General features: G+C 36.2%; 1 protein-coding gene across 6 annotated transcripts in view; it reads right to left on the bottom strand.

The window, feature by feature from the left end:
- Positions 1–2,098: 2,098 nt before the first annotated feature.
- Positions 2,099–26,686, bottom strand: part of KLC1 (kinesin light chain 1) — a 48,235-nt gene continuing 23,647 nt past the window's right edge. Inside the window, exons 4-16 of one of the 6 annotated variants that reach the window (XM_061464119.1) lie at positions 25,289–25,367; positions 23,063–23,288; positions 22,467–22,554; positions 21,637–21,738; positions 20,810–20,983; positions 20,564–20,663; positions 19,654–19,703; positions 19,500–19,567; positions 18,000–18,108; positions 14,514–14,675; positions 9,166–9,296; positions 4,692–4,758; positions 2,099–3,321 (exon numbers count right to left, since the gene is read on the bottom strand). In XM_061464119.1, the coding sequence (XP_061320103.1) occupies positions 3,256–3,321; positions 4,692–4,758; positions 9,166–9,296; positions 14,514–14,675; positions 18,000–18,108; positions 19,500–19,567; positions 19,654–19,703; positions 20,564–20,663; positions 20,810–20,983; positions 21,637–21,738; positions 22,467–22,554; positions 23,063–23,288; positions 25,289–25,367 (1,422 nt within the window). In that variant the 3' untranslated portion in view covers positions 2,099–3,255. Of the gene's footprint in view, positions 3,322–4,691; positions 4,759–9,165; positions 9,297–10,024; positions 10,651–14,513; positions 14,676–17,999; positions 18,109–19,499; positions 19,568–19,653; positions 19,704–20,563; positions 20,664–20,809; positions 20,984–21,636; positions 21,739–22,466; positions 22,555–23,062; positions 23,289–25,288; positions 25,368–26,686 lie in introns of those variants that run through there. The other 5 variants (XM_061464115.1, XM_061464116.1, XM_061464117.1 and 2 more) reach the window with 5 other exon arrangements.

Genomic DNA, 26,686 nt, shown 5'->3' with positions numbered 1-26,686 from the left:
CAAATACTCCTCAAACTTAAACCCATTTTATTTTACTACCATTCAGGAAGGCTTGGGAGAAAAGGGGATGCCATTTAAGAAAAGGTTCAAACTCTTAGAGAATGCATTAAATAGTTTTTCTGTTGTTTCAGTGCTATGTTCTGTCACCACAGTACTGCAAGCACAAACATCACAGCAATAGTCCAGTCATTCCTTCTGAAGAGGAGCAAATCATGAAAGTTACATTTTACAATAGTATTTAGTAAGATCTGAACTCAAGACCAAATACTGTCAGAATTCCTAGAGACCTGCACACCACCACACGGACAGAAGGCCCGTGGGCATCCTTCCCTCAGTGACAATTCCATGCACGATTCCTCCAGCACCCCACTGCTATATCCCAGAACCATAGGAGAACTTGGCTGAAGTGGCCTAACTGGTGTCCTTATCACGGTGAAATTCATTTGGGTGAAATTCACACTTACAAAACTGTGAGATTTAAACCTCAGCAGCCCAACACTAACAAGATGCCTGTCAATACTGAAGGTCTTTAGTTTTCTGTTTCGTAAGAGCTGTTGATTTGGTTCAGTACTGAAGACATTCAGGACTTACACAACTGGGTATTCTGGGTCTACACTTTGTGCACTGTCAGCTAAAACTGGTACAGGGAAATTCAGAAAGAAACTCTTCCATAAAAGCACACTAAGAGGCCCACCTGAAATTTAAATGTATACAAACATTGTCATGACAGTAACTCATTCACCATTCAAACACAGTAAGCTTGCTTTTGTACTTTACAAGTTCTTCTCAAACAGCTCACTGGCTCATAACTATCAGGACCTGGCTATAATTCTGGGTGATTTATGGATTAGAGAAGTCTTGAAATTTGTTTCTTCTCTGAAAAATAAAAAAAATAACCTTTTAAATGTAAGAATCATTTAATAGGCAGTAGCTCAACTTAATCTTCCAACACACTTTACTATATAAAGGTTTAAAACATTTAAAAGCACAGTACCAGTAATGCCACCAACAGTAAGATCCTGAACGAGAAAGTTCCCTTACTACCACCACCACGCACTATGCCTTTTAAAACTTCCTGCACATTGTAGTTTGGCATGGTTAAATATTTTATTGCTATTTACACAAGGTGGTTTGTTGGGGGTTAAGAAGCTGCAAAAATAATTTTCCTTCAAAGCTGAAAGATCAATGTAGAAAAAAATCTTCCATTTAAGTACTTTCTTATTACCAAAATAAGGTCTGCCTCCAGTTCTGTGGGCTTTTTTGGGAGCTGGACTCCTGTGAGGGTCTCCCAGTGAAGTGCTGAGCTCACAGACCAGGCCCACCGAGACATTCCCACAGCAGCAGTACCATCCTGCTGGTGTGGAATGGGCCAACTGCGAGGGGTGTTCGCAGCCAGAGGGACAGACAACTCTGTCACTTCCCAGCTCGCCCTGGCTTAGGGGCCTGTGGCCCATGTCCAGCTCCTCATGCAGAGCCAGCTCAATCTGCTTTTGGGTGGAAAACGGATTCACCAACAAGTTCATACAACATGTCTTACTTTAGGGGGAATAAAAGTACATATATTATGTAATTTTTAATATAAAAAGCTCTCAATAAAAAGCTTAAAACTCAAGAGTCTACATTATATAAGTACATATTGTTAAGGTAACTGAGCAGCAATCTGTTCTTGCTCGAGTTCATTAATGAATTGCATTACTCTGTGCTAAAAACTCCTACACATTAGCAGCATTGCATCTCACTGTTTCTAAACTGTCTTTCTAGCAGGTACACACCTCCTGGTAAACATAGTTAAGTGCATAACATACACAGCTTTATTGCATCAGTTACTGTAACCAACTTCAAATGAAAATCAGTCCAAGACTTCTACAAAATACTAATTCTAATGACTCCTCACAGCCTACTCAAACACTAAAACTTGCTTATGTTCCTTTGTTTTGCCTCCTTCAGCTGGCACTAACCTTGAATGAACATTCCAGCTTTTCCCAAAGTTAGTCTCCTTTATCATTTTCCAACTCCCAGCTATGACCACAAATACACTTGTACACACACTTTTTACTTTCTCAATCAACTTCACATGAATAAGAACTTTTACAAAAGATGAACAAAATTACAAGTTTTACAGAAAAGCAAAAGGAATCACTAGTGTCTATACAATACTTAAAACATACGTATTCAGTTCCAGCAGCAGTCCTGTATACAGACAGCATATATATTAACCATAAGTACATTTACGACCATCTTATGCTTCCCCTAGGGCCCCTAGGATTTCAGTGGTCCTCTGCACAGCAGCGACTCCACCACGTAACAGCCTAGTGTGTAGCTGCCTGCTTCTGCTCTCGTCAGCTATCATGGAGAAAGGCAGGATTTGGGATCAGCATAAGGAAATGTTGGGGCCCTTCTGACAAACAGGATGGGACTGTGAATTCCAGTGGACAAGCAAGTCAACCTGAGGCTTTATGTTTCCCCAAGAGCACCAGGAGCTGCTCTGGGACAGTTGCAGTCCAAAACTTCAGTATTCTTCAACCGTACAAGGTAAAGGTCAAAACATTTTCCATTTCTCCTGATCAACACGAGCCATCCTCTCTCCATTGATAATTGTGCCCTAAGACTTACATCAGCAAGTATCAAAGTCATGGTCACAGATATTGCTATTCATGCCATCTCTATATAATGCAACCCCAGCCATCTCTTCTGATAAATTTAATAGCTCAATATAGTGGTTAAGTAAGCCGTGTCTACGTGTGGCTTTGCCAGCTAAGGTTTCTACCACTGCAGTAATCAGTGGAGCAAAAGAAAGCCCCACCAATACAGTAACTTAATTTGAATTTATACAGTAATGCACATCAGTGTATCCTTTTCTCATTCCAGCACTGTATATATTTACTGCTACACATTTAATTTTGCCAGCATTTTCAAATGCATTTTGGTATGCTGTAAATATGTTTGTATCTTTACACTTTTTTGGCGGCTGTGATATTCCAATCTATTAAAGAAATCAACGTAAATAGTATGAATGGGAGCAGTGCTATGAGCAATATATATCTACATAGTTTTCCTTTAGAGGAAAAAAACCACTAATGCTGTGTTTAAATCATCCCTATTTCAAAAAGGTAAAACCAGCAGTCCATTGGAAGAAAACCCAACAAAATTACAAACTAGGTGTTCCTATACATAATGATGAGGAACCAAAGCTTTGAAGGTCTCAGTGCTTCTTTTATTCACAAAGGAATATTAGCTAGCTTCTGTCCAAGACTCTCAATGCGCCAAATCAGTATGACTGACACTCAGAGCTCTCGAGTCTGTCAGACAATTATTTCGTTCCTGTGTGAAGGGGAAAAAGACAAACAAATAAATTAAGCAGACGTCCAGATAGTTCAGGCAAATAAACAAAATTACTTGCTTTAACAAACAGGAACAAACAAATACAAGGAACTACAGAGAACTGGCCATGCTCATGTTGGGTGGCAGAACAACTTTTCTGTATTCTAATAAACAGCTTTTTCCCCAACTTTCAAATAGTGATACTGAAAAGATCTACTGACAGGTATATACACCCTTTACAGTGCTGATGCCTTACCAGAAATGCAAGAGCCCATCTACAGATATTGCCATGAGTCTCTACAGTGAGTGAACTACTGAAGTTCACAAGAAGTGAAAACTAATTTTAGTATTGCTGTGTACACATAAACAACAAATTACTCTTCTGGAAGTCACATCAGTTACACACTAAGGATCCAGGTTAGGGGCACCTAGGGCATAGCATTCTGAACCCTTGCCACTGTTGCTGCAAAGAATTATGCTTTACCCTGGATTTTTTTTTTGGCTGAAGTTCACCCTAAGTAAAGTTATGCATATATGTCACACGACAGAAAACTCTGCAGTACATTCATTAGAGATAATATAGTTAAAACATCTTTATGCCACTCAACAGCAAAAAGCCACACAGTTTGGGTTTTCTTGCTACTTTAGGACAAACAGTGCTCAAGATCCAAAACTTACAGTTTTGTTAGTACAAAGAAGCAATTTTATCTTCCTAAGAATTAGTTGCAGTTACTGCGTTAGTAAAATGCACGACAGCGTTTAGAACACAGAACACTGCTAACTCATTTGGCAACAAAAGAAACTATGATTTATTAGGTAAAAACAGGAAATGGGGAGTAGCAGTTGGGAACATGGTTCACGGTTGAGCAAAATAGGGTTTTATATTAGCAGAAGCATAGCACAGATCCGACAAACTCAGACTGCTCCTCCAGAACCTCAGAAACAACTGAGTTCACATTTAAAGGAATCTGAAAATGCACAGCAATTAAGATGATTTGGCTTTTTGCCATAAAGGGGATGAAGTAAATAAATCCTGAACTGGCCTTTACAAGTTCCTGTATTTTATCTTTACAAGAACATATGATTCCAGAAGTTTCATATCCACTGTAATAGAAAGTCCAAAGCAGAGCCTGCTTGGTATCATAAAAGCCAATGCTCTTTACTGGTTGGACATAAGCACTTGCTTAAAATGAAGCATAATTCACAACACTGTTACAGAATTATGCCTTAAGCATATGTTTTAAGCATCTTACAGAGGAAGGCTCTTGACACTCATTGGGAGTTTGTTGTTTTATTAATCATTATATTCTCTTTATCCCAAACCCTACTAATGATAGCTATTTTTGTAAGAGTATTGTAGGGCTTCTTACTTGAAAATGATCTTCAGTAGCCTTGCCACCCATGTTAAGAACATTCAGAGAACTGGCACGCTTCATGCTGCAACCAGGACAGTGAACATGCAAGGATAAACCAATCAGAATGGCTGAAAACTAACAGCTCTAAAAACACAAATATAACAATGAGCAATGCATAGTTAAGGGAGTTTGAACAGTCCCCCAAAACTGACCTGAGGGATACCCTTTGAGATAACTACATAACTTAGAACATGTTTGTATTCAGTTCCAATTTACATATGAAACAGAAAAAAAAAATATTACAAGCTCTCAGAACTTAAACATTACAGGCCACTGATTTAATTTCAACTCAAAACAAAATCTTAGTTTTTAAAGCATATCAAGTTAATACACTGAGTTAGCACTGATTTTTAATTAACTAATTCTCAGTTTCAATTTTATGCAGCTTCTTACAAAAGCATCAAAATATTCAGACAGTTTAGGAAAAAATGCGAAGCATGAGGAAGTTTGTTACATAGGCAGCATTTAACTTGGAAAACCTACAACAAACATCTATTTATGGCTTTCTGCCTGATCTAGGTAAATCTGCAGAACCAATTTCAAAAATCATTTTAAAATATTTTATTTTATACATTTCAAAGTGAGGGAAACAAGAGGGTTGCTGCTATTAACTTTGGTTATGCTTTTGGCTTTATAACACTCTGAGCAGTGGTAACAACCACCGGAGACTACTGTACTGAAAGCAACAGATGACTTTAAAAAAAATAATCACCTACACAGAAACTACTGACAGAATATCAACGCGTTAACTGTAATATCTACTCCTGTTTGAGATGGGGATTAAGTTTACCTACATTTCTCAAATATACACAAAATTTAACAAAATATTTTAAAATGTGCAATGGAATTCAAAATGAGCCTTAAGATTCATACCATCATGGTGACTACAACAGGAATGTCTGATGTCCTTTATTCCCAAGCGTCTGTACACTACTCATAAGGTTCTATATTTGCTTTGATTTTTCACTAGCTCTTTAACTACTTCAGAACTCCTAAAGGAGGGATTTGAATACATATTTGATGAACTATTCACAAGACGATGAGGCCCTAATCCTGCAGTGCTGCCTACAGCGTTATACACAACTGGTCAAGGCCAAGTTTCTAAGCCTTCCAGTAACACGGAAAGGTTTATCCATACAGATCACCTTAGATATTAGTGTTTCTTCCTACTGAAGCACAACTACTAATAGTTGAAGTCAAGCATGATTTTTAAATGCTTTCATAAAGCAATGACTTAACAAACAAAATAACAAACCAAACACTAACATACACAGGCAACACCTGTCACGTAACATAGGCTATCCTTTCCTAGCATTAAATCCGAGTGTTTCAGAAGCTAGAACACACACAATTTAAAATATTTGACATGAGTGTTAGCAACAACAAAGCAAAGACTCATGCATGGTATACACCTCTCATTTATTCAAGGAAACACGTAGAAGAAGAGGTTATATATGGAAGCCAAAGTAAGTTAATCAGTAAAACACAAACAAACATTACATAAAACTCTCCAAAAGAGCATAAAGATTTACGGAAAATATTCCAGGGAAATAGAAAATCCACCAGTGAAAATTTACACACATATTTTTATGTTCTCGCTAAAGTGCCAATTAAAAAATTATTATTTTTTTTTTTTAATCACATGAGATACTGGTTTCTTTGTTTCCTGGGGGGTTGGTTTTGTTTCTTTGTGTGTTTGTTTTAAAACAACATGCTTGAGAACTTTAGTCTGGCAAATGCACTTTTAAAACCCCCTCCATGTTAGAAACATAATTGCACAAAAAGCATGCAGCTGTTTTTCCAGTGCTTAATATCATTGCTTAAATAGCAATTATTAAACCTATTTTTAATTATAAATCTTAACTGTTCTGCTCTGTGATCAAAATTTTCAAAGTGAAAACATCAGACCTAACACTGTGTGAAGTTAAATTACTACAGAACTGAATTCTGAAATACGCTAAAGAAAGAACTGATACAGTGCTTCAGGTATTGTGTGTTTCAAAGAACAATTCTTATTCTTTGTCAAGAAGGATTTTGCATGATTTTACATAAACAATTTCCCTGATGAGTTTTCTACTTTATTTTCTCCAGCCTTCTGTACCAAGCAACAACACAATAACTCTCTTTCATGCTATGATATTAATGTGTTTCTATTTGAGTATGCCTCTTTCAGAATCTTACCAGCAGTGTTAACTGCTACTTACAGAAGCACAATATAAACCACAGCTGTAAATCAATTTCAAAACAAAGTCTTCCTAAAAACATAGGCAGGGAATGCAGAGATGTACTGGTAAGGATGGGAGCACATATGTCCCCTATCTACCTAGAGCAGCTGACTTCATAGCAAAAATGATTTATATGTACACTATGTCACTATTGTAATATTCAGCTATCAAACACTCTAAAAACAAATGTTTGCATAATAAAACTGAATATCCGTTTTAGTAAACTCAGAAGCAGAAAAAAATATATTTATTTACTAAAGTTTTTCAGATAATGAGATCAGAATGACTTTCTGGAATATCAGTATGTACAGTTATGCTTCATGAGCTACAAAGCTGGTGTTTAATACCAGGAATCTTTGTTATTAAAACCAGCTAGTATAAATTAGAATTTAAAAGTCTCAATTTCATAAGAACAGAGCTTTCAGTATTTGTCTTATACACTCAATGTGTATACCTACAATAAAGCTTGTCAACGCAAAACATGTATTGCAAGTTTAAGAATAACTTATTCTTTAAGAACTATGGTGACATCTAAAAAAACAAGAATACTTTGTCAAAAAATGAAAGCAAGAAAGATAATTGCTTTGTTTTCAAACAAATATCTATTTCATATTAATGTCTTTATTTGAGGCAATCTTTTCTAGTGATACAGACCCCACGATACAATTAATGTTACTGTGGGTAGATTACTTCTACATTGGTCAAATAGCATTCCTAAAGTGCAGATAATAAAAAGGTAGGCAAATTCTTACAGGAAATTGCAAAGCCAATGTCTTCAGTTATACATAAGCGTAATTTTGTACGCCTATAACCATGGAATTATTTTACCTGCAGGCAAAATAGGTCTATTTACTACAGAAAACAAGGAATAAAACTCTTGGCTTTTCAGGAACTTAAAACCTTTCCATGTCTCAAAAACTGATGAGAAAATACAAAATTAGCTATGAATATATACATCTATTCATGGAATAATATACCTGAGCTACAGTGTATGAACTCTAGGCAGAGCTGAACAGAAACAGAAAACCAGATTTTGAAAATGCTCACACTGGAGACAAAGAAGGAAAACCATTTTATTCTACTTTGGTCTGCATTTGCTTGTTTTCCCTAAAGCATTTTACATTTACATATTTCCTTCTTCTAATCACATGTGAATTCTACGTGTATTGCAGCTGTACACGTTTTACAGCCACAGAAAACAATGAGGCAAAACTTCAGTGGAGCGCTTACAGAAACAAATCGAGAGCCTGCCTCCACATCACTGTCTCAGGTATTACCACCATCATCATCTACTATATTACTGAGATGTAGTCGCTCCATCAGAAGTTACTTCACATTCTCCAATTTAACTGTTTTAAAGTATAAGTTCAAATTCACACTGTCATTCAGTTTCCAGTCAACGAAGTGAGTTCCAGTTTTCCACAGTAAGGGGAAAAAACCCTGCAAATCTGACTGCAATAATGTTGGGGCAAAACAGAACACCCACAAATGCTATTATGAAAAATAGCAGTGTACTTTAACATTTCAACTTCTCTGCAGCAGCCAGTAAGTGAACGTTTTTAATGCAGTTATTAGAAATATGACATACACGCAAATCTATAATCGTATGGTAAATAAGAAAGAGAAGTTAAATACATTAAAATTTGAATTTTTAGCACTGACTTTACTGAGGCCAAAATGTTAATGAGACACACAATGAGGTTCAAGTTTGTCAACATTTTCCTCTGCTCTCTGAAATCTGGGGTTTCCAAAAATAGAAACTGAGAAGGGCTCAAGTTAGTAGTTCTCTTTATACCCACAGCAATATATAAAGCTCTATTAAGAATATATCAGGATATTAAGCTATACCAAAAATCAGTAACATTTATTTTCCTTCACTGCTGTGTGAAGAGAATTTTGCAGGTAACTTAACATTTATCAATATTTCTATGAGGCTTTTCTATTCCTCAAATGGCTAAAGCAGTAAAAAGGGAAAAAACGCTGTTAAAATTGAGTTGACTCTTAAAAGCAAATATAATTCCTCGGATGTTACAGAACTTTAAGTTTTAGAAATTATTTCTTATTTTACTTTACTTTAAGATATAAATCTATATGAAATAGAGTTAGCTAAACAGAGAAGAAAACACTGCTCTAGGCACTACACTAGGCTACAGTGGGGGGCACAGAAGGAAGGCACAGCAGCATAGCTAAGGATAGGTAATTACCCTGGATTCTTTGGTTCACTGTCCCGTGAACTTCCTCCCTTCAGCTTTCTAACCAGCTTCTCACTGCTGCGTCTAATGGAAGCACGAAGTTTGCTAAAGGAACCACTGCGCTTTAAAGATCCAGTGCCATCCTGAAAAAAATTGAACAAATGTGAAACTGCAAGAGTTGGTGCCCTCCCCCAAAACTGGCTCAAGACCCTTTCATTGATGACTTTTTACTGCTATTAATAGGTACTTGGTACAATTACCTAAATACGTAACACTGTGTAGCTACAACTTCACTATAACAACAGGGTGCTTTCCAAACTGTAAGAGATTTCTGAAATGTCAAGACATGCTCAAGCCATGATTCATAATTAGTAAAAACCCACCACAGGAGTCAAACAAATCATCATGTTACCATTTTATAAGAGCACACTGTAGTTAACATAGCACAAGCCCCACGCAAAAAACATTCCATCACTAAGGAAAAAACCCTGTTTTATTCTTTCTAAACATCTACACTACCTGCAAACATGCTTAATTAATCCTAAAGTCCTTAAACAAAAATATTTCTGACAGAAACATGTATGGTTAAATTCCTGTGCTTCATTTTAACTTGTACCAAAGAAAATGTAAAACACAATGAATTTTTCATACACTGCATTCGTGTTTTACACACTGCTGTGCTGACCAGAAGAAATTTCCATCTGACAAAAATTCTATTTTTTAAATGTTTTACTCTTAAAAAAAAAACCCAAAACCAAACCAGTTTAGTAAGATTAGAAGTGACCATTTCCTACTTCATAGAAATCCTATGTGACTATGAAACAAGAATTGTAAAAGGAGAAAGTAAAGCATTACTAAGCAGACAGACACCTGAGTTAGAGTGAGTTTATTAGAAGTTAGAAAGACAAATACACAAATCACTGAACACCGAGATTAGTAGAGAAAAGCATAATTGCGAAAATCTCACACAAAGACTATACAGCAATGCTACTTTAGAATATTCATAATTGAAGACATCCAGAGTTCCATATTGATGTTAACCATGTAATAGGTCTCTAAATACATTTTGAAGCACTTGGAGAACATGCCTTACTTTTATGGGTTTGGTTTTGTTTTTCTCCGGTAAGGATCACCATCATGCCATTTCAGTAATACCTTGTGTGATACTTTTAACTACCTTTTTTCCATAGTGAACAGCTACTTCTAAAGTTCATTGTTACTTTTTTTTAATATGTATTACACAGCAAATGGTTGTAGTAACATTTTGTATGACTAGATACATAACTGGCAAAGCTACACATGTACAGAAATAGAAAACCAAAAAAAGACACCAGCACTGAAGGAATGGCCAGTTTACAGGGAAGTGTAGCTCTGACAAGAATCTTAAGGGGTTTGCTAAAACACAGCAGTCAGTACTGAAGAGAGAAGTTAAAGCCTGAAGATGGTGCACGCCCGTCATGCAGGAGACAGTATAAGACTCACAAAAGGCATCTAGGCCTGTCAGAAATGGAGAGAGAAAAACTCAATGAAACTGTTGGGGAAAATTCAACAGTTTTCAATTTTGAACAGTTAAGTTTACAGTATTTCTAGGTCACATTCAAAACATTTTTTTCTGGAGTATTTGGGCTGCCCTGAAACACAAAGTGCAGGCCCTTGCAATTACCAGAACCTACATCTTTCTGCAGTTTCACCTGTATCACTAATATGCAACTTACAAATGCACATGAATGATTCCGTGCATTTTTTAAGTTAGAATTTGCATAAAATACAAAAAAAACTTTAAGAAGTGATAGCTTTAGTGTTACATTTTGTAAGCAAAGAAAGGATTTTTCTTTTCAGGTGACATTAACACAAAACTAAAAAATAAAGGAAAAAATAAAAAACAAACCGGAAGAAAGGAACAGAGCAAGGTGCATTCATTTCAGCTTTAACTTCTGTCAGGAATGTTCCTCAAAACACAACAGCAAGAAGAAAGAGGTCTTCTCCTAACCTCCAGACAAAATCCTGTTCATTCCTTTAAGGAACTAGAATCCAACTGACCTGTGTCAATTCAGTTTCAGAATAATTTTAGAATGCATCCCTCTGTGTGTATAAATGGATGTATAAAATAATATCTAAAATCCAAGTGGAAATTTCTCTCCTCTTCCTAATGCAGTGAGGCATCTGATATTAATATCTGATATTAAAAATAAGCTCTAGTTCAGTTTACACACAGCACAGAGACCATTACTAATAATCTTAAGGTAACTGTTTTGAAGGCCTTTACCTACAGCAACTGGAATAAACACTAATTAAAATTATTCTTGGAAATAGCAGAATGCCCTGCTACAAAGTGATCAGAAGATCAAAATATAAATGAGTATTTCTGTTTCAAACTAAATTGTGTGCGTTGTTCACACTTTTAAAAACACACTTCAGCTTTGCAGGATTGAATAAACTGCAGTTTAAATTCCAATTAGAAGTATTAGATCAGTGAAAAGGCTAATTATTCCTATGGCCTTAAACCAGTGGTGCTATAGTAGTGATAATGATCTAAGGAACAAATGCAAGACAAGTTTGGTAGGAGTGTGTAACTTCCATCATGCTAACTAGCACATTATGAATAAGCAGAAAAGCTTTTGCTTACTTCAAATCTGGAATAAATATATTAAACTCCCAAGTTAAACAACGACTGCATGATTAAAAAAAAAATACCTTTAAAACATGAGTTTATGGTTAAAAAAAACCCCAAGCTTCCTAAATCCAGCAAAAACAATCAAAAAAGCAGAAAATATCTCCATTTCTATGGCAAAGATTAACTGCCAATTTTTATGTTGCTCAGAATGAGAATCGCCTTACTACTTTTGCTTACACTTCCCCACCATCACTTCTTGTACTCTCTAGTTGTCTGCTGCAATGCCCCTCTGACTGATCTGATACTTCCTATTAAAGTAGAGCAACTCTTAGCAGCTAGTGTATAGTACTGAAATATACTGCTTTTGTTTCACACCTGAAAGCAGACTTTTGTGCTCAAAAGACGTATCTTTGAAGCACATAGGTTAGAGTAAGAACATTATCTTAAATTAAGCACTATCACACCACAAGGATTTTTATCCGTCCTGCAACCAGCTGAAAGATCAATTTGCAAAAATGTCAATTACAGATACACACTGTAATTTTTTTACATACAAATATAACAGGGGACAGAAATCTTGAGATTTCTATCCTGATTTTTCAAAACCAAGTATTTCATTGCTCTCTTTGTATTTTCTGTTAACTTAGAGGGATGGACTTTCTAAGAAACATGTAAACACGCACTATAAAACTTAACATATCAGTTTTAATAGTTATTAGCAGATTAACTTCAATAGATATTTCAGTTCTTTTTGTAAGAGTGCAAGACATTACATCAAAGCATATCCTGCTTAACATGGATTAAATTACACACGGAAATCACTTAATTACAATAAATCTTCTATCAACTTTTTGTTGAAGTTTGTTGCTTTACATACTCCAAGTATTCTGACACTCAGCTTGACCAATTCAGAAGAATTTAAATGGAAAAAAACAGAAGTAAAAAATTCTACTATACTTCATGAACCAGAGTATTTTGTCTGGAGGGAACACATGAGGGTAAAAAAACCTACACAATATAAAGTAGAAGGAAGAACAGCGCTGAGATAGAAACACTAGCAGGGTCAGGGAGAGAGAGTTGCCCACTTTTATGTAAAACATGTAATACAAAAATACCTCTCACGAGGGAAAAAAATAAACTAAGATGAGAATAAAGCGATGCCACTTCAGCACACTAAAAATGAAGTCTGCTCTGAGAGGTCAGAATTTAGCTTTTCAGATCAACAATTTTTATCACCAAATTTGATTCACATATTGACCTAGAAATACTGTCTACTGCTTTTCCAAAAAAGGCCCTTTCAATCCAAAACCTGCATGCTTGTTTAATTAATGTCAATAACAGAAAAATGTTTAATCTGTTTAGAACATATAGTCATGCAAAGTACAGCGAAAATTAAGGGAGGAGTACAGTACACAGTTCTAAAGCTGAATGGGCAAAATGAGAATTAAAAAAAGTGTTAATCCAACCTTACTTTGGCTTTATTGATGATGCAGTGTTATACAGTAGATGCTGATTGACTGTCTTGGCACCGAGAACACCAATGCCAAGAAAACAATAATAAAGAGACAAAAGATGGAAAGAACCTTCTCCTTAAAGAGTAAAGCAGTATGTATTTTATCAAGGTTTCTTTGGAATGCTAAACTTTGTCTCATGTGGCTAACAAAAAGAAATAAAAAGTCTGCTACCGCAAGAGAAATGAAACTTCAGAACACTCAATTCTGCAAAGTAGGCTACTTCTCCTCCCGTACAGCAAAAGCAGGCAACACCTTATAATCTAACAGAGTATTTTCAGCAGAACTGCAGCTGGGAGATGGTTAACAGTGCAATATATATCCCATTGCTGGCAATGGAATAAAGCATGGAAAATGTGGTGACAGAAGCAAGCAACTACATAAGCCAGATCAATAACTGAAAGCTGGCACTGTCTTCCAAATTAAAGGAAGACAGTGGTTACAAAAATGCATATGTAATCACATTATATGTATGTTTTTACTTTATGACAGTTATATAGTGAAGCCAATACATGGGAAAAATTGGAACAAGCCCTGACTCCAGCCAAATTCTAATAAAGAAAAGTGTTATTAATATTTCACTCAAGATATGTGAAGTTACCATCATATTCTTATGCGATGGCACTGCCTCTTAAAATGGACTGTATAGCAGCTTGAAAAGTTACTTTTTTTCCTTTTGGGTATGGAGGATATTGGAATTATTTTAGTGTTACTAAAATACTGCTCACATATTTACTCTAAAACTGCTGACACTTAATGCATCTCCATAGCAAATGTTCTTTGTGATTTCAAGAGATGCAATATTTGTAAAGAAACATTTAAAATACAGGCAAATACAGCATCAAAAGGACAAAAGCAAAAGTAGAGTCAATTGCCAGAGTATTTCTACCAGTAAAAAAAAACCACTAAGAAGCAACTGTACACCAGACCATAACCAGGACATTCAATCAGCATTAAACAACTTAAAGTTAAATACAACTGCTTAGGATTCTTGAAGAAATTTCACCATTCAGGAAAACAAAGGATGGTTTAAATTTTTTAAATGGTACAATTTTTTTAGTTATGTTATGATAAACAAAATATTATTCTTTATTTTTGATTCTGCAAAATTACAAAATAAAAAATAGATTAACCAAGAAACAACTGAAAACACAAGAGGCTGGTGAATGGACAACCATATTTGTTCTGGTGTTAATTGATTTAGGCTATTTTCTTAAACTGTGTACTGTACTTACCCCATTCCATTCTACGCTCATACTCACTTCCTCGCCTCCATCAGGACCACTCTCGTACTTTACCACATCAACATTGAGGCTTTCTCGGCTTCGCCTTTTTTCTATGCTCTCAGGGTCATTCAGCACTTCAGCAACTCTCTGTTTATGAACATTGTCAAGACCCTGAGAATTAGAAAAAATGGCAAAATGTTTTCTTCTATTGCAAGCTGTACTAACACACAATAACCATATCACAAAAAATGTCAAAACAACCCATTACTCCATCACCCCAATTCTACTTTCAAAGGGCAGCTGAGTTGCCCTTTATACACTGCAGAAACCAACAGAGCATGAAGTGGACAGGCAGTTCAGTAGAGAATTCAGTGACTTGCCATTCTTTACCTCCTTCCCTATCACTTGTCAAAGCTTCACAGTGTTCACGTAACTTACCTGAAGGCAACTGGCCACCAGCTTAATGTTTAAGCAATTCCTAGATTATGAACAGTCAATGCAATTCTCAGTTTTCCACCTATCAAACAGTACAGTATTCACCCACCTTTGGAAAGAACATTGCAGGTACCTGACTATCTAATACCTGAGACACAGGTTGTGTTATTTAAAACTAGAGACATATGATACTTGGCACAGCGGTATAACTGATTGTTCAGAAAGACATTAAATAGAAAATAAGCTTATAATAGAACAGACTATATTTGTGGTCAATAAAATACATTTGCTTTGTGTTAAACAATGTCTGTCAATTACCACATAACTTTGAATATCTTTAAATACCTCCTATAAAAATAAAGGCAAAATCTTTAACAGAAACTAGAAAGTAATAAAGCTCAATTCATATTCGAGTTTTGGTTTCTTTAGAATATACTCCATGTCATGAACAGTACCCTGCAGGAAGAGATGCCCAGTCAGTGCCTTACACATAAGAAAATATTCTACATCTTTCACTGTGCAACATTAGCAGCAAATGCAGCAGGGAATCTGTGTGACAAATCCATAAAGCCTACCATAATACAGAAAGTGAAAATCATGCCAAAATTCTCCTAAAAAGTAACGTGCATGAATAAGAAAGAAAGTTGGTTTAGTAGCATGGAAAATCAGGTTCTTGGTTCCATATAGCTGCTTTCCACTAAATGAAGAGCAGAACAGCCCTCCCTAATGGAATGCTACAAATAAGGAAGTATGAACACATAATGATCATATATTTTCACTTCCACGTGGCTGTATGGTGCAGAAAACTGGCTAGAGCTCTCAGACAGTACTGAAGCACAGGCTCAAAATGGCTTCTGCACCAATCCCTTCAGCAGCACAGAACACAAAAACCATAAAACTATTTAAAATCACCACTAAAGAGGTGAAGTATCACATAAAGACCCTGGGCTCTGCTCCAAAGCTATGATGACTCATTTACTTCACATGTTAGTACATACATTTAAAAAACAAAGGGATGGGGAACTGCACTTCCCCAGTTTGATTCTGTCATGAAAGATGAAGGACAAAGAACTTCACTGGTCTTCAAAAATCTTGCATTTACATCCCAGCAGCTAAAGCAAACAAAACATGCATGAAGGAGAACAGAACAATGGAGGACTGGTACTTTTCCAAATCTGGGAACAGAAGCACTTCTTTGCTTTCAGCTGAAAAGGGGAAATGTATTAACCCTGTCTGTTCTCCTTTAATTTAATGACCTAAAATAGAAAGGTAAACACTGATAGTAAGACAGCACTGTTTCCTACATGCCCAAATCCAGTGGTGTGTGTGATACAATGGTAGACATGGTATATATGATGCACCAATGAAAACCTGAAGCATGCTTAATAAAAACAAAGTAGCAGCAGCAAACCTCCATCAGGCTTTAAGGAAAATGGAGACAAGGAACAGTTTTCGCAGTGGTACTGGCAAGCCAAAAGTGGGCTGATTACACAGGGACTGTAAAAAAAGACTTCTCCAGTAGCAAGATCCTCTCATCCTTAATTCCCAAATAATCAATTCCAAGGTTCCCAGTGGAAATTTCAACTTGAAAAGCTGGTGAAGCTGGTGCTGTGTTTTGTTTTGGTTCTAATATATACATAAAAAGAACAAATACAAGCTAAGCTGCCTTATTACTATTACATTATTCCAATTTATCCTGCTTGTATCTGTTCACACCCAAAAAAAAAAAAAAGAAGAATCACATGTAATGGCAACAGCAAAACTAAGAACCAAGGCAAACATTTTAAGACACAGTGAATCTTCACTTCTTGTTTTCAAATGGAGACACTCCAAAAATGAGCCTTCAGTAAAAGTAAGTTAAAATCATCCTCAGTAAAAGAAAGTATCTGTATCAACTATGCTCCCCACCCTTGAATTTTCCTTGCTGAAGAACCTTTGTCCCAGAGTCATATTTTCCTCTTACCAGTTTCATTCCATTTACTTGGCAAACACTTGTAAGTTTTCCATCATTTTGTTGTGGAGGAAAGAACTTAAACCACCTTACATCAAAGGGAACTATTCTTGAATTCACTAGAAGAGCATGAGGCTTGCCAGGAGCTTTTTGCTCTCTCCCTTTTCCAGAAATTTGCTTCTATATACATCAAACACTGCAATATCATGGTTCAAAATACAACTCTGAATCAGTATAAGACAAAAAAAATACCCCACAGAAACAAAGCAAATCATCGTGAAAAAATGAAATTAAGATTGAACTTCCAAGGGTTTTTTTTAATTCACTTACATTTTCTTATTTTGTTTTCCATTTTAATACTGACAAGCCATATTTGCTTGTCCTGTCTTGGATACTTTTATACAAGACATTGTATCAATCCATCCAATAGGGAAAGGAAAAACAAAAAGCCAATAAAACACTACCAAAAAACCCCAAATCTCTCTCCCACCTTCTAAGACTGAGAAACGGTTACTTTAATTGCAGATCTGAGAACACAGGCACAGAACTTCCCTGCATTAAAAGAACACACCCACCACTTAAACTGTAATATCCATCTCATCAGTCTGCGGAAGTAATAGAAACAGCTAACACATTTATAATGGCCTTCTAAAGGCCTGCAACAGTCAAGTCAGCTGCATGCAGAAACAAAACATTTGAAAGTTTTATAGCTCCTTACTGAAAACAGAACAGCATTACTGGCAAACGAGATTATCACTGAAACTCTCCATCTTCCCCTAGCTATAGCCTCTCTCCCACCACATGTAGGCAAGTAAGGACTGCTGGCTATAACAGTATTTTCTGCTGTGCCATTTTCCATGCAATTTCACTGCCAATTTGAATCATGCCCCCAGGATACAATGCCACTGCCCTAGCAATTAATCAGTTTCAAGTGTTAAGATGGTACTGGTTTATCATCAGTTCAGACTGAAATTAAAGATACTAAATAACTGAACATACCAGACACTACATAGCTGAAAGTTCACATATTCTGTACATACGATAGATACTGAAGTTGAAAATCTGCATGATCACAATGAAGACATATTATTGAGAATTTTCATACTTGCCTGTTTACGAGATCTCATTGCTGCCTCCTCTAATGTTTCAGCAGCTTCAAACTTGCCCTGTCGTCTGTAAAGCGCTCCAAGGTTCTTTAAGGTAGTTGTTACTGTTGGACTATTGAAAGAAAAAAATACACACACACACACACACTAAACTTCTCAATTCACAAACTAAAAAAAACTTAAAATATAGTATTTATCATATTAAATAATTACAAAAAGGAAGTCTCTTGAAATACACTACATTGTACTGCATGTACATGGATAAACCTGTTAACTCCTTTCCAAATGCATTAATGACTCACACTACGATTAGTCAACAGCCCTGAAACTGAAAGTTAGTAAACAGCCTCTAAATCTACTCAGGAGAAAAATGGAGTGCTGTATCCTTCTGTTTCTCATGTGCATCTCAAGGTAAAAATTTAGCTTAGTTAGTGTGCCCAACTGAATAACTGTGAAGCTTCCAGAAAATATGCCTACTCATGCAGTGACCATTACTGTAGCATGTGTTAGGCACAAAACAAATTGACAGCTCATCAGCTTTTACTTTATACTTATTTTCTATGCTTTCAAACTATGCTTCAAGAATAAAAGGGAAAAAAAAATAAATTGTACATTCCATTAACAAGTCTCACACTCCAGCAAGACAATTCTGTTTCAATGACACAGTATTAGCTCAGTCACCATATTGTTGTACAAAGTTTTGCTCCAGTAACAACAGAGAAAAGATCTCATGCATTAGGATGAATTACTACATGAAAAACAAACCAACAAAATGTATTGCACCCAGAGTTCAGGATGGAGAGACAAGAGCAGATTTCAACAGTTCAAAGGTTCTGCTACTTGTTAAATACATGAATTCAAACACTGAATAAATTAAAACCCCTCACTAAACGTAACAGTACTAGATGAAGGTTTCTTACCTTGTACCACTTGCACACTAGAAAAAAGGCAGGCAAGTTACAAAATTAAAGCAAACAACCCTATTTCAACAAGTACAATCCAAGCAGAAGTCCTTGTTTCTCTTCTTCCATTTTAAAGTACACTTTTTCACTCACACAAAGCTATATTCTTTGAGCTTTATAAACTCAAATAATGCTGAACTGTAGCAGTTTTGACTTTGTTTTCTTGTACCACCTAAAGAATCTCAAGGCTCAGTTACTTGCACAGCCTCCTTTTTGCTTCTGGACCTCTCTAGAGCCCTACACCAACCAATGGAATAAAAAAAAAGGTGACCTACGCTTTACCTGAAGGACTGCCAAGAATACAACTGGTGAATTTTTCTTTCACTTACTAGTCTAACTAGGATAGATTAAAAGCATCACAGGACTTGAAAACTTTTAGTACATTCCTGAAACCCTTTCTTGGGGCCTGAATTTTTAATACTATCGTTTTTACAGTCCAAAGCAAGCATCTGGTGTGGCTCCATTTTTAAACACGAGTTAATGCGACATTTCTGGATACTGTGTATTGCCATGTTGTCTGTCCCATGAAGAAATTACCTACCTGTCAACTTTGCAAGCTTTGTACCAGCCACCATATTCTCCAAAAGTTGTGCCATCTTTTTGCTTTCCCTAAAACAAAAGAAACATTGAACAAAAATAACCAACTTGCAACTTAAGTAAAAAACTCCAAAAAAGATTTATGGCAATGGCCTTACTTTGCATTCTTCCCTCTCTTCTGCATGCATCCAAATAGGTTTATTTTCATCTGACGAAACACAAGAAAATATATTACAAAAGAACAAAACTACAAAGCATTCATTGTTCTCATTTTCACCCTTCTGAAATGAAGCTGTGAACCAGGGAATTATACTATTACCACAAAAAAGCTTACTGTCCATACTACAAGCAGCAGGTAAATAAAACATGTGCCTCTTCTTTATAGTTTTACAACTGTGTCTTCTTTTATCTGAACTTAGAAACAGTTACTTCTGAGAAGCTTTGAAGTTAGCATATGCTGACATTGATTTGTCATGAGCCTAGTTCTGGGCTAAAAACTGCGCATTTATTTATTCTATCATAAAAACTGCTTTGACACCCACTAAGTGGTACACATACTACCGTAATGGAATGCAATGTGATTTACAGTTGATAAAATGCATTTGACTTCAAAGTACATCATAATTCACAATTTAAGGGTATTTTCCCCATTCTTTAAATGTATTAATGGAAGACTCACATTAACAATGTATTTATTATATCATTAAAAATCCTGCACTGACTTTTACCTGTAACTGGAAAGTCACAGATTTTTCTGCCTCTATAAAAATACCATAATTGATTTTGGTTGGACATAATGTAAATTATGCCAGAAATAGAATCCATAAAACATAAACCTATCAAGTCTACCTCGTTTATGAAAAACTTGCCTTTCAATCAAATGCTACTGACATATCTAAATGCTTTCTTATAATGAATATACTTCAACATGTTTATTACCTCACTTTTTAAGTCTACCTCAAGCACACAATAATTTTGATCAGGATACAATTAACTTCCTGCAGATATTATTTCATAATAACTACCAAAATGACACATACATTCAAATCTAGGGACTCATTTTCTTACCATCTACAGAGCCAAATTCCCGTTCATGAGCACGAGTAAGAATCTCTTTGTATAAAGTTTCCGCTTGCTTGAATTTGCCCTGTTTTAGATAGCAGGATGCCTAAAAACGAAATACCCCCCCAAAAGTTATCAGCACACTTTTATTTAGCTTGATAAATAACAAATACAATACATGCTGAATAAGGTGCATTGCAATTAATCGAAAAATCTTGCTTTTTTCTTAGATTTACTCTATAAAAGGTTTACCAGGTTATTCTTTGTTTTTGCAACATTTGGATCATCTGGTCCCAGCTTGGTCTGGTAAATTTCCAGTGCTCTCTGATAGTAGTATTCAACCTCCTCATATTTACCCTGGTTCTGGCACAGTAAAGCCAAGTTATTCAATTGTTTAGCAACATCAGGGTGATCCTTCCCCAGGACCTGAAAATTAAATAACTTGCATTAAAACATTCTCCAATCATCGTATCAGGGCTTAGAAATGCATCATTTAGAAACATGCCGTTAGTTTTTATTCCTTATCAATTCAACATGAGGATAACAAAAGAAAAACTGCGTTTGAGAGATATGAAAATTACTCAATTCTATTAAGAACTGAGAATGCTGCAGAACAATTCATAACAGGAATAATACAAGTAGCAGAACAACATTATATGCAGGGTATTACACAAAGCCTGAGGATGCAGGCATTCAGTGTCATGGACTAGAATAAATATCCACATAGTCATAGAATAATCTAATCAACTTCAAAATTTTAATGATGTTTCATTTTTAGCTCCAAAGCTTTTATCACATGATTACTTAACTATCAAAGGGGAAAGAAAAAGTGAAAGAAGGTTAATTAGAAAATACAGAATTTGTAATATACCCAGAGTGCTCCAACAGCTCCATAGGACTACTTGAATGTGCAACTGTTTTGAATTGCACACACAGCTAGCTACCAGGGCACGGATAACTGTGGTTTACCTGGCAGATCAACTCAACCAAAACAAAAAAACAAGTAAAAAAAGCAAGCTTAGCCTTGCCCTCTCCCTCAAAAAAATCCATTCAAAAGTGATGAGTTCTTTTACTCATACCTTTTCCCTGATTTCCAGAGCTCGCTTACACAACGGTTCAGCTTCTTTGTACTTTCCACGTTTACCATAAAGTACTGCAAGATTGTTTAGAGTTGCTGCCACCTGTCAACGGTAGAGAAATTTTAATTACACTGGAATTTACTGATACAAATATGTGACAAATGAATACATCTGCAATGCACTGACGTTTTCAAATTTTCCATGCACAAGGTGGACCTCTTGAGATTTGCAAATGAAATAATTACTATCAAATGCATTCATACACAAACAAGGAAAGGGGAAAAAAATCATGAAATAGTTTTGCTTCACTTGTGGAAATGTCATTTAGGGCACACATTTTCTTCATATGTTCTTCTCTTACAAAGTTATTTCTCAGATCTATACTCAGAGCTGCCCTGCATCACACAGGGTATACGAAGTGAGATACCACATTAATTTTAAACACCGATTACAAAAGCTTGATTTAAGTGTCATTTAAAAGCAGCCATAAAACAAATTAGAAGGGTCCCTTCGATATGAGTTTTATAAAGTGATTTGAGTAAGAAAACGAAAATCTTTCTTCACAAATTGATTTCCCACAGAAAATCCATGCCATCAAAAATCAAATGTGTGAGAGTCATTTATGGTGAAACAGCACTGAATATAATGCTCAAAAGGCATGTTAAATATTTAAGAGAAAATGAAGCATGTTACATTGTGGCCTCCTACCTGTACTGTCTAGAGATAAGCCAGGTCTTAAAAACTTTCCTGTTGAGTTTAATATTAAAATGAGTTGAAAAAAAATTCAGTGAAAAACACAACTGAAAATATGATATTGCATGTATACAAACCGCTGGATGATCTTTGCCCAAAGTCTTCTCACGTATAGCCAAGGCATCATTCAGGAGATTTGCTGCATCTTTGTATTTGTTCTGGTCTCTAAATTTTAAAGAGTCATAATTAACACAGGGGATTCAGAAAAAGAAATCATAAAAACAAAGCTGACTTCAGTATTCTCCTAAAGATGCTAGTGCAAAAGAAGAGTAATTGAGAATATATTCAGGAATTGGGAAGTAAAAACATGAAGCCTGTAACTGTGAAGTAGTTCACTGTTTCAGAACTAGCATGTACTACTGCTGAACTGTTGTCCAGTTTATTCCTCTAGATTATCTGGAAGTGGGTAATCAAGACAAGACCCTCAACAGAAAAAAAAAATGGTATCAAAACCAGCTTCACTTCCAAAGAAAAGGCACAGGCAGAAATGCAGTAACTTTTTTGACTTTTAAGCATAGGGATATATACAAATGCTGCAGGACCCTCCTGAGGGTTTCAATTTTTTTTAAAAAAAGGGAATGGAAAATAGTCAAAAAATGTTAGTCTGAACATTAACAGGTTGTAGCCAAATATTATTTAGTTAATTGATATTTATCTATGGCAGTATACAAACCTGTACACCAAAGCAAGTATGTTCAACATAGTAGCAACATCAGGATGATCATGACCTGAAGTCTTCTCTAGGTCTTCAAGAGCTTGTTTACAGAGAGGTACAGCAACCTCATATCTACCTTGGGAAGCATACTGAATGACAAGATTATGAAGGGTCCTTAATCTTGCTGGAATTTCATAGCCACCTTGTTGGGCAGCAGCTGCTGCACTGCTATGCTGCTGTTGAACTGAAAGAAACATGCAAGATTTAAATACGTTTAAAATATGACTGTAACTAAAGCATTTAGCGTTACTGCTCAGTGACAAAAAATGAGACTGAATTTTATAAAGTATTAGTATTAGAACATACTTCACAGTAATCATGCTGTCTTCAACAGTGACAGTGAAACTACGACAATTTAATTATTCATGTTCTGTCCATTACTGTGTTATTTTACACTTCTATTAGCTCAAAGGCCCAAATGTAATAAACCACAGAAGAAAGCAGGAAACTATTTCAGCTCGGCAAATCATTATCAATTCCCAAAATTATACCATAATTTTGCACTTACAAATATCCACGTTTCCCTATGGAAAGGAACATTAACACAGACAAGCCAAATACCGGCAGAAAAGCTCCAACGATTTGTCCTTTTTCCTTTATTCTTCTCTAAACATACCTTTTTTGTGTGTGTTTCCCTTTTTTGCTGTATCAAAGAGTACTTAAGGTTGGCACATAATGGATTAAAAGATCTTGCATGCCACAACTAACGGTTGCAAGAGAAAAGGCATCAAGTCAAGGCCAGTGATACTTTAAGCAAAATGTTTAGGTTTTACTAACTAACCCTCAGGCTTAGCCACTTGTTTTCCAGAAGCTCCTAACCTTTGGGTGTTGCAATCACCATGCTCCAATTCCCTCCTTTACCCCACCTCTCCCTCCCAAATCCACTACTGCCTTTCTCTTCCTCTAGGAGATTTCTGGGACAACGCAGAAAATTCCCTCTTACTCATTTGCGTTAAATTCTAAACGACACACAGGATAAGGGCTCCAGCCATGAGCCTTTCTTCTTTCTATGGACAAAAACCACTCTCACCTCAAGTGAGAGCCTTTTTATACCACCAGCATCATACAATTACAAGCCTATACCTACTACCACTGCCTACCAAAGCACTGGAACATTTCAGTAGTTTTCCTGGAGGTCAAGGAAATTACTAACAAATCAACTTTGAAATAAGGTAGGTGGATTATGCAGGTACATAGACAGTGTTGCCATCCAACCTTCCCAAGGAAATTACTAACAAATCAACTTTGAAATAAGGTAGGTGGATTATGCAGGTACATAGACAGTGTTGCCATCCAACCTTCCTACTACAAAATTCTAGTGAAGCAAGCATGAGCTCAGAAGCAAGTTCATGGTCAACACTAACCTATTCTAAATTCTTCAAGTCTTCCTTCCATTGTTGACTATGGATAGCATTACCATGCTATGAAGAATGCAGTGTATTTTGTGTATGTGCCCGTGAAGGTCCCACACAGGTGGGACCCTTCAGACATTTTTTTTCTGCAGTCACTTGTCTACTGAGAACCATTATATTACTAGCATACTGCCTATACACTATAATATCAATACATTATACAATACCAGCTTTACCCCCGTAAAATCCCCAAAATTTCACTTAGCAAGACTTATCTATTAATGGCTTCTATCAATCGTGCTACCAAACCTCTACCTCAAACTTCACAGCCTATTCACGAGTCCTGACCAGAAGACAACACTTCTAGAATGAGTAGTAAAACTAAGGAAGAAAACCTCAGCAAAGGACAAAATATTGTATGTATTCTTCCCAGGTCACCTGTCCCTGCTTCCACCTTTTATAAGCCTCTTTTTTTCTTCAAATTTTCCTCAGCAGCTCCTTATCCATCCAAAGAGGTCTCCTGGCCCTCCTAGGCACTTCCTTCTAGTTGGGATGCAATGCTCCTGAGCTTGTAGTAGGTGATCCTTGAATCAACCAACAGTCTTGGGCCCCCCTGCCCTCTAGGGCTATATCAGGGTCAGTGCCAAGAACTTTAAAAGAGCCAGTAAACTCTATGTAAAAACCTAAGTCCCAGTTCTGTATGTATCAGTGACTGGCTTCCTTATTCTAGCAGAGGCATTCACCACTCAATGTGTCCCAGAGGACCCTAAACATGGGTTCATTTTTCTGCACTGCAGAAACCCACTAACATTGTAAATTGAAGTGCACTTACTTCCTTGTCCTTGGTCATCTTCATCATTGGGAAATAAGTCATCCAAAGGCTCTTTGGTGGAATCTGTATCCTTATCCTCCTATAGAACAAGCCCAAAGCCAAACTGTTATACTTAAATCTAAGGCATGAAGAGACAGTCCATTTAATCAGCAATGTTAAAGAAAACCCCACATCCAAAACTTAGGAATATACAAGAATAACACTTCTTCTAGAAGTTCTATGAAGGTTTTATGTTCAAATGTATTTACATACTCTGTCCCAAACAATACAGGACATCTTCAGAAGAGACAGGAATAGCAATCAGGTCTCCTAGATTTTAGCCTCAATTTAAACACACAAGAACACATTTGCTACTCTTATAGAGACATCATACCTCGTGAAAGTATCCAGTGCTGAATACAGATTCAGTGCTACTAAACACTGAATATTGTATATTTTTAGTCTTAAACACAGTTACAGATGGGCAAGGGAGAGAAATATGGAGACCTAAATTCCGGAGTGCTCAACTTCTGCACAAAAAAAATAGGTTTTGCAATTGCAATCTATAAGGATCAAAAATTATAAAGCCACCTGCATGGAAGTTCATCTCCAGTAGTATTCATCTGGAACCATATTAACTTCTGCACAATCCATTAGTCTACACTGATTAAACATCCAAAGATCATTCCACAACATTTAAAATTAAAGAAACAGATCATCTCTCAATTCTGTTTCTTAAATGTGGAGTCAATATAATATAAATGGTTAAAGTCCTCAGAAAATTTAATCTCAGTCAGAAGAAAGCCCAGAAGCAGAAGATACTCCCATTTTTCTGCTCCTCATCCAAGAGAAAAAGACAACTGCAGCTACTGGCATTGGAGTTCAGTGGTGGCAAAGCGTGTGCTCTGCAAAAACAGCAGATTAATGGGACTAGATCTCAGAAGGGAAGTTCATAATGTTACGTGTGCTGATTCCAGCCTTACACTGAGCATACAGAATTGACTGTTTTCAAAGGTTAACAAGTGAGACTGTTCATATGGTTAGTGGAACTATAAAGATGCTGCCATGCTTACATTGACCCTATTTGCCAATTAAACTTTAAATAATGGCGCTATTTAGGCCATCTGCAGATTACAGTTCAACAGTTAGCACATCAAAATCACAAAATTCCCTCCTCCCACTCCTTTTCTAAACAGACTTCCCTGGCAGTATTCAGCTACAAATACCAACTCATGAAATAGCACTGAAAAGTTCCATGTGCCAAAACAACTCTCACTGCTCACAATATATTAAAAAGGATTCAGTCAAGCAGTCAGTTAAGCGTGACAAACACGTACATTTTCAATCATTATGTTGCTGAAATAACTGGTTAAAAAAACCTGTTCTTTCCAAAACACAGCTGAATAGGTCTAAACATAC

Source organism: Pezoporus flaviventris, unplaced genomic scaffold (assembly GCF_033815535.1).
Source record: "Pezoporus flaviventris isolate CSIRO_AGI_PZ_B2104156 unplaced genomic scaffold, CSIRO_AGI_Pfla_v1 ptg000036l, whole genome shotgun sequence".
Taxonomy (NCBI): domain Eukaryota; kingdom Metazoa; phylum Chordata; class Aves; order Psittaciformes; family Psittacidae; genus Pezoporus; species Pezoporus flaviventris.
This window is presented reverse-complemented; position numbering and strand designations above follow the sequence as displayed.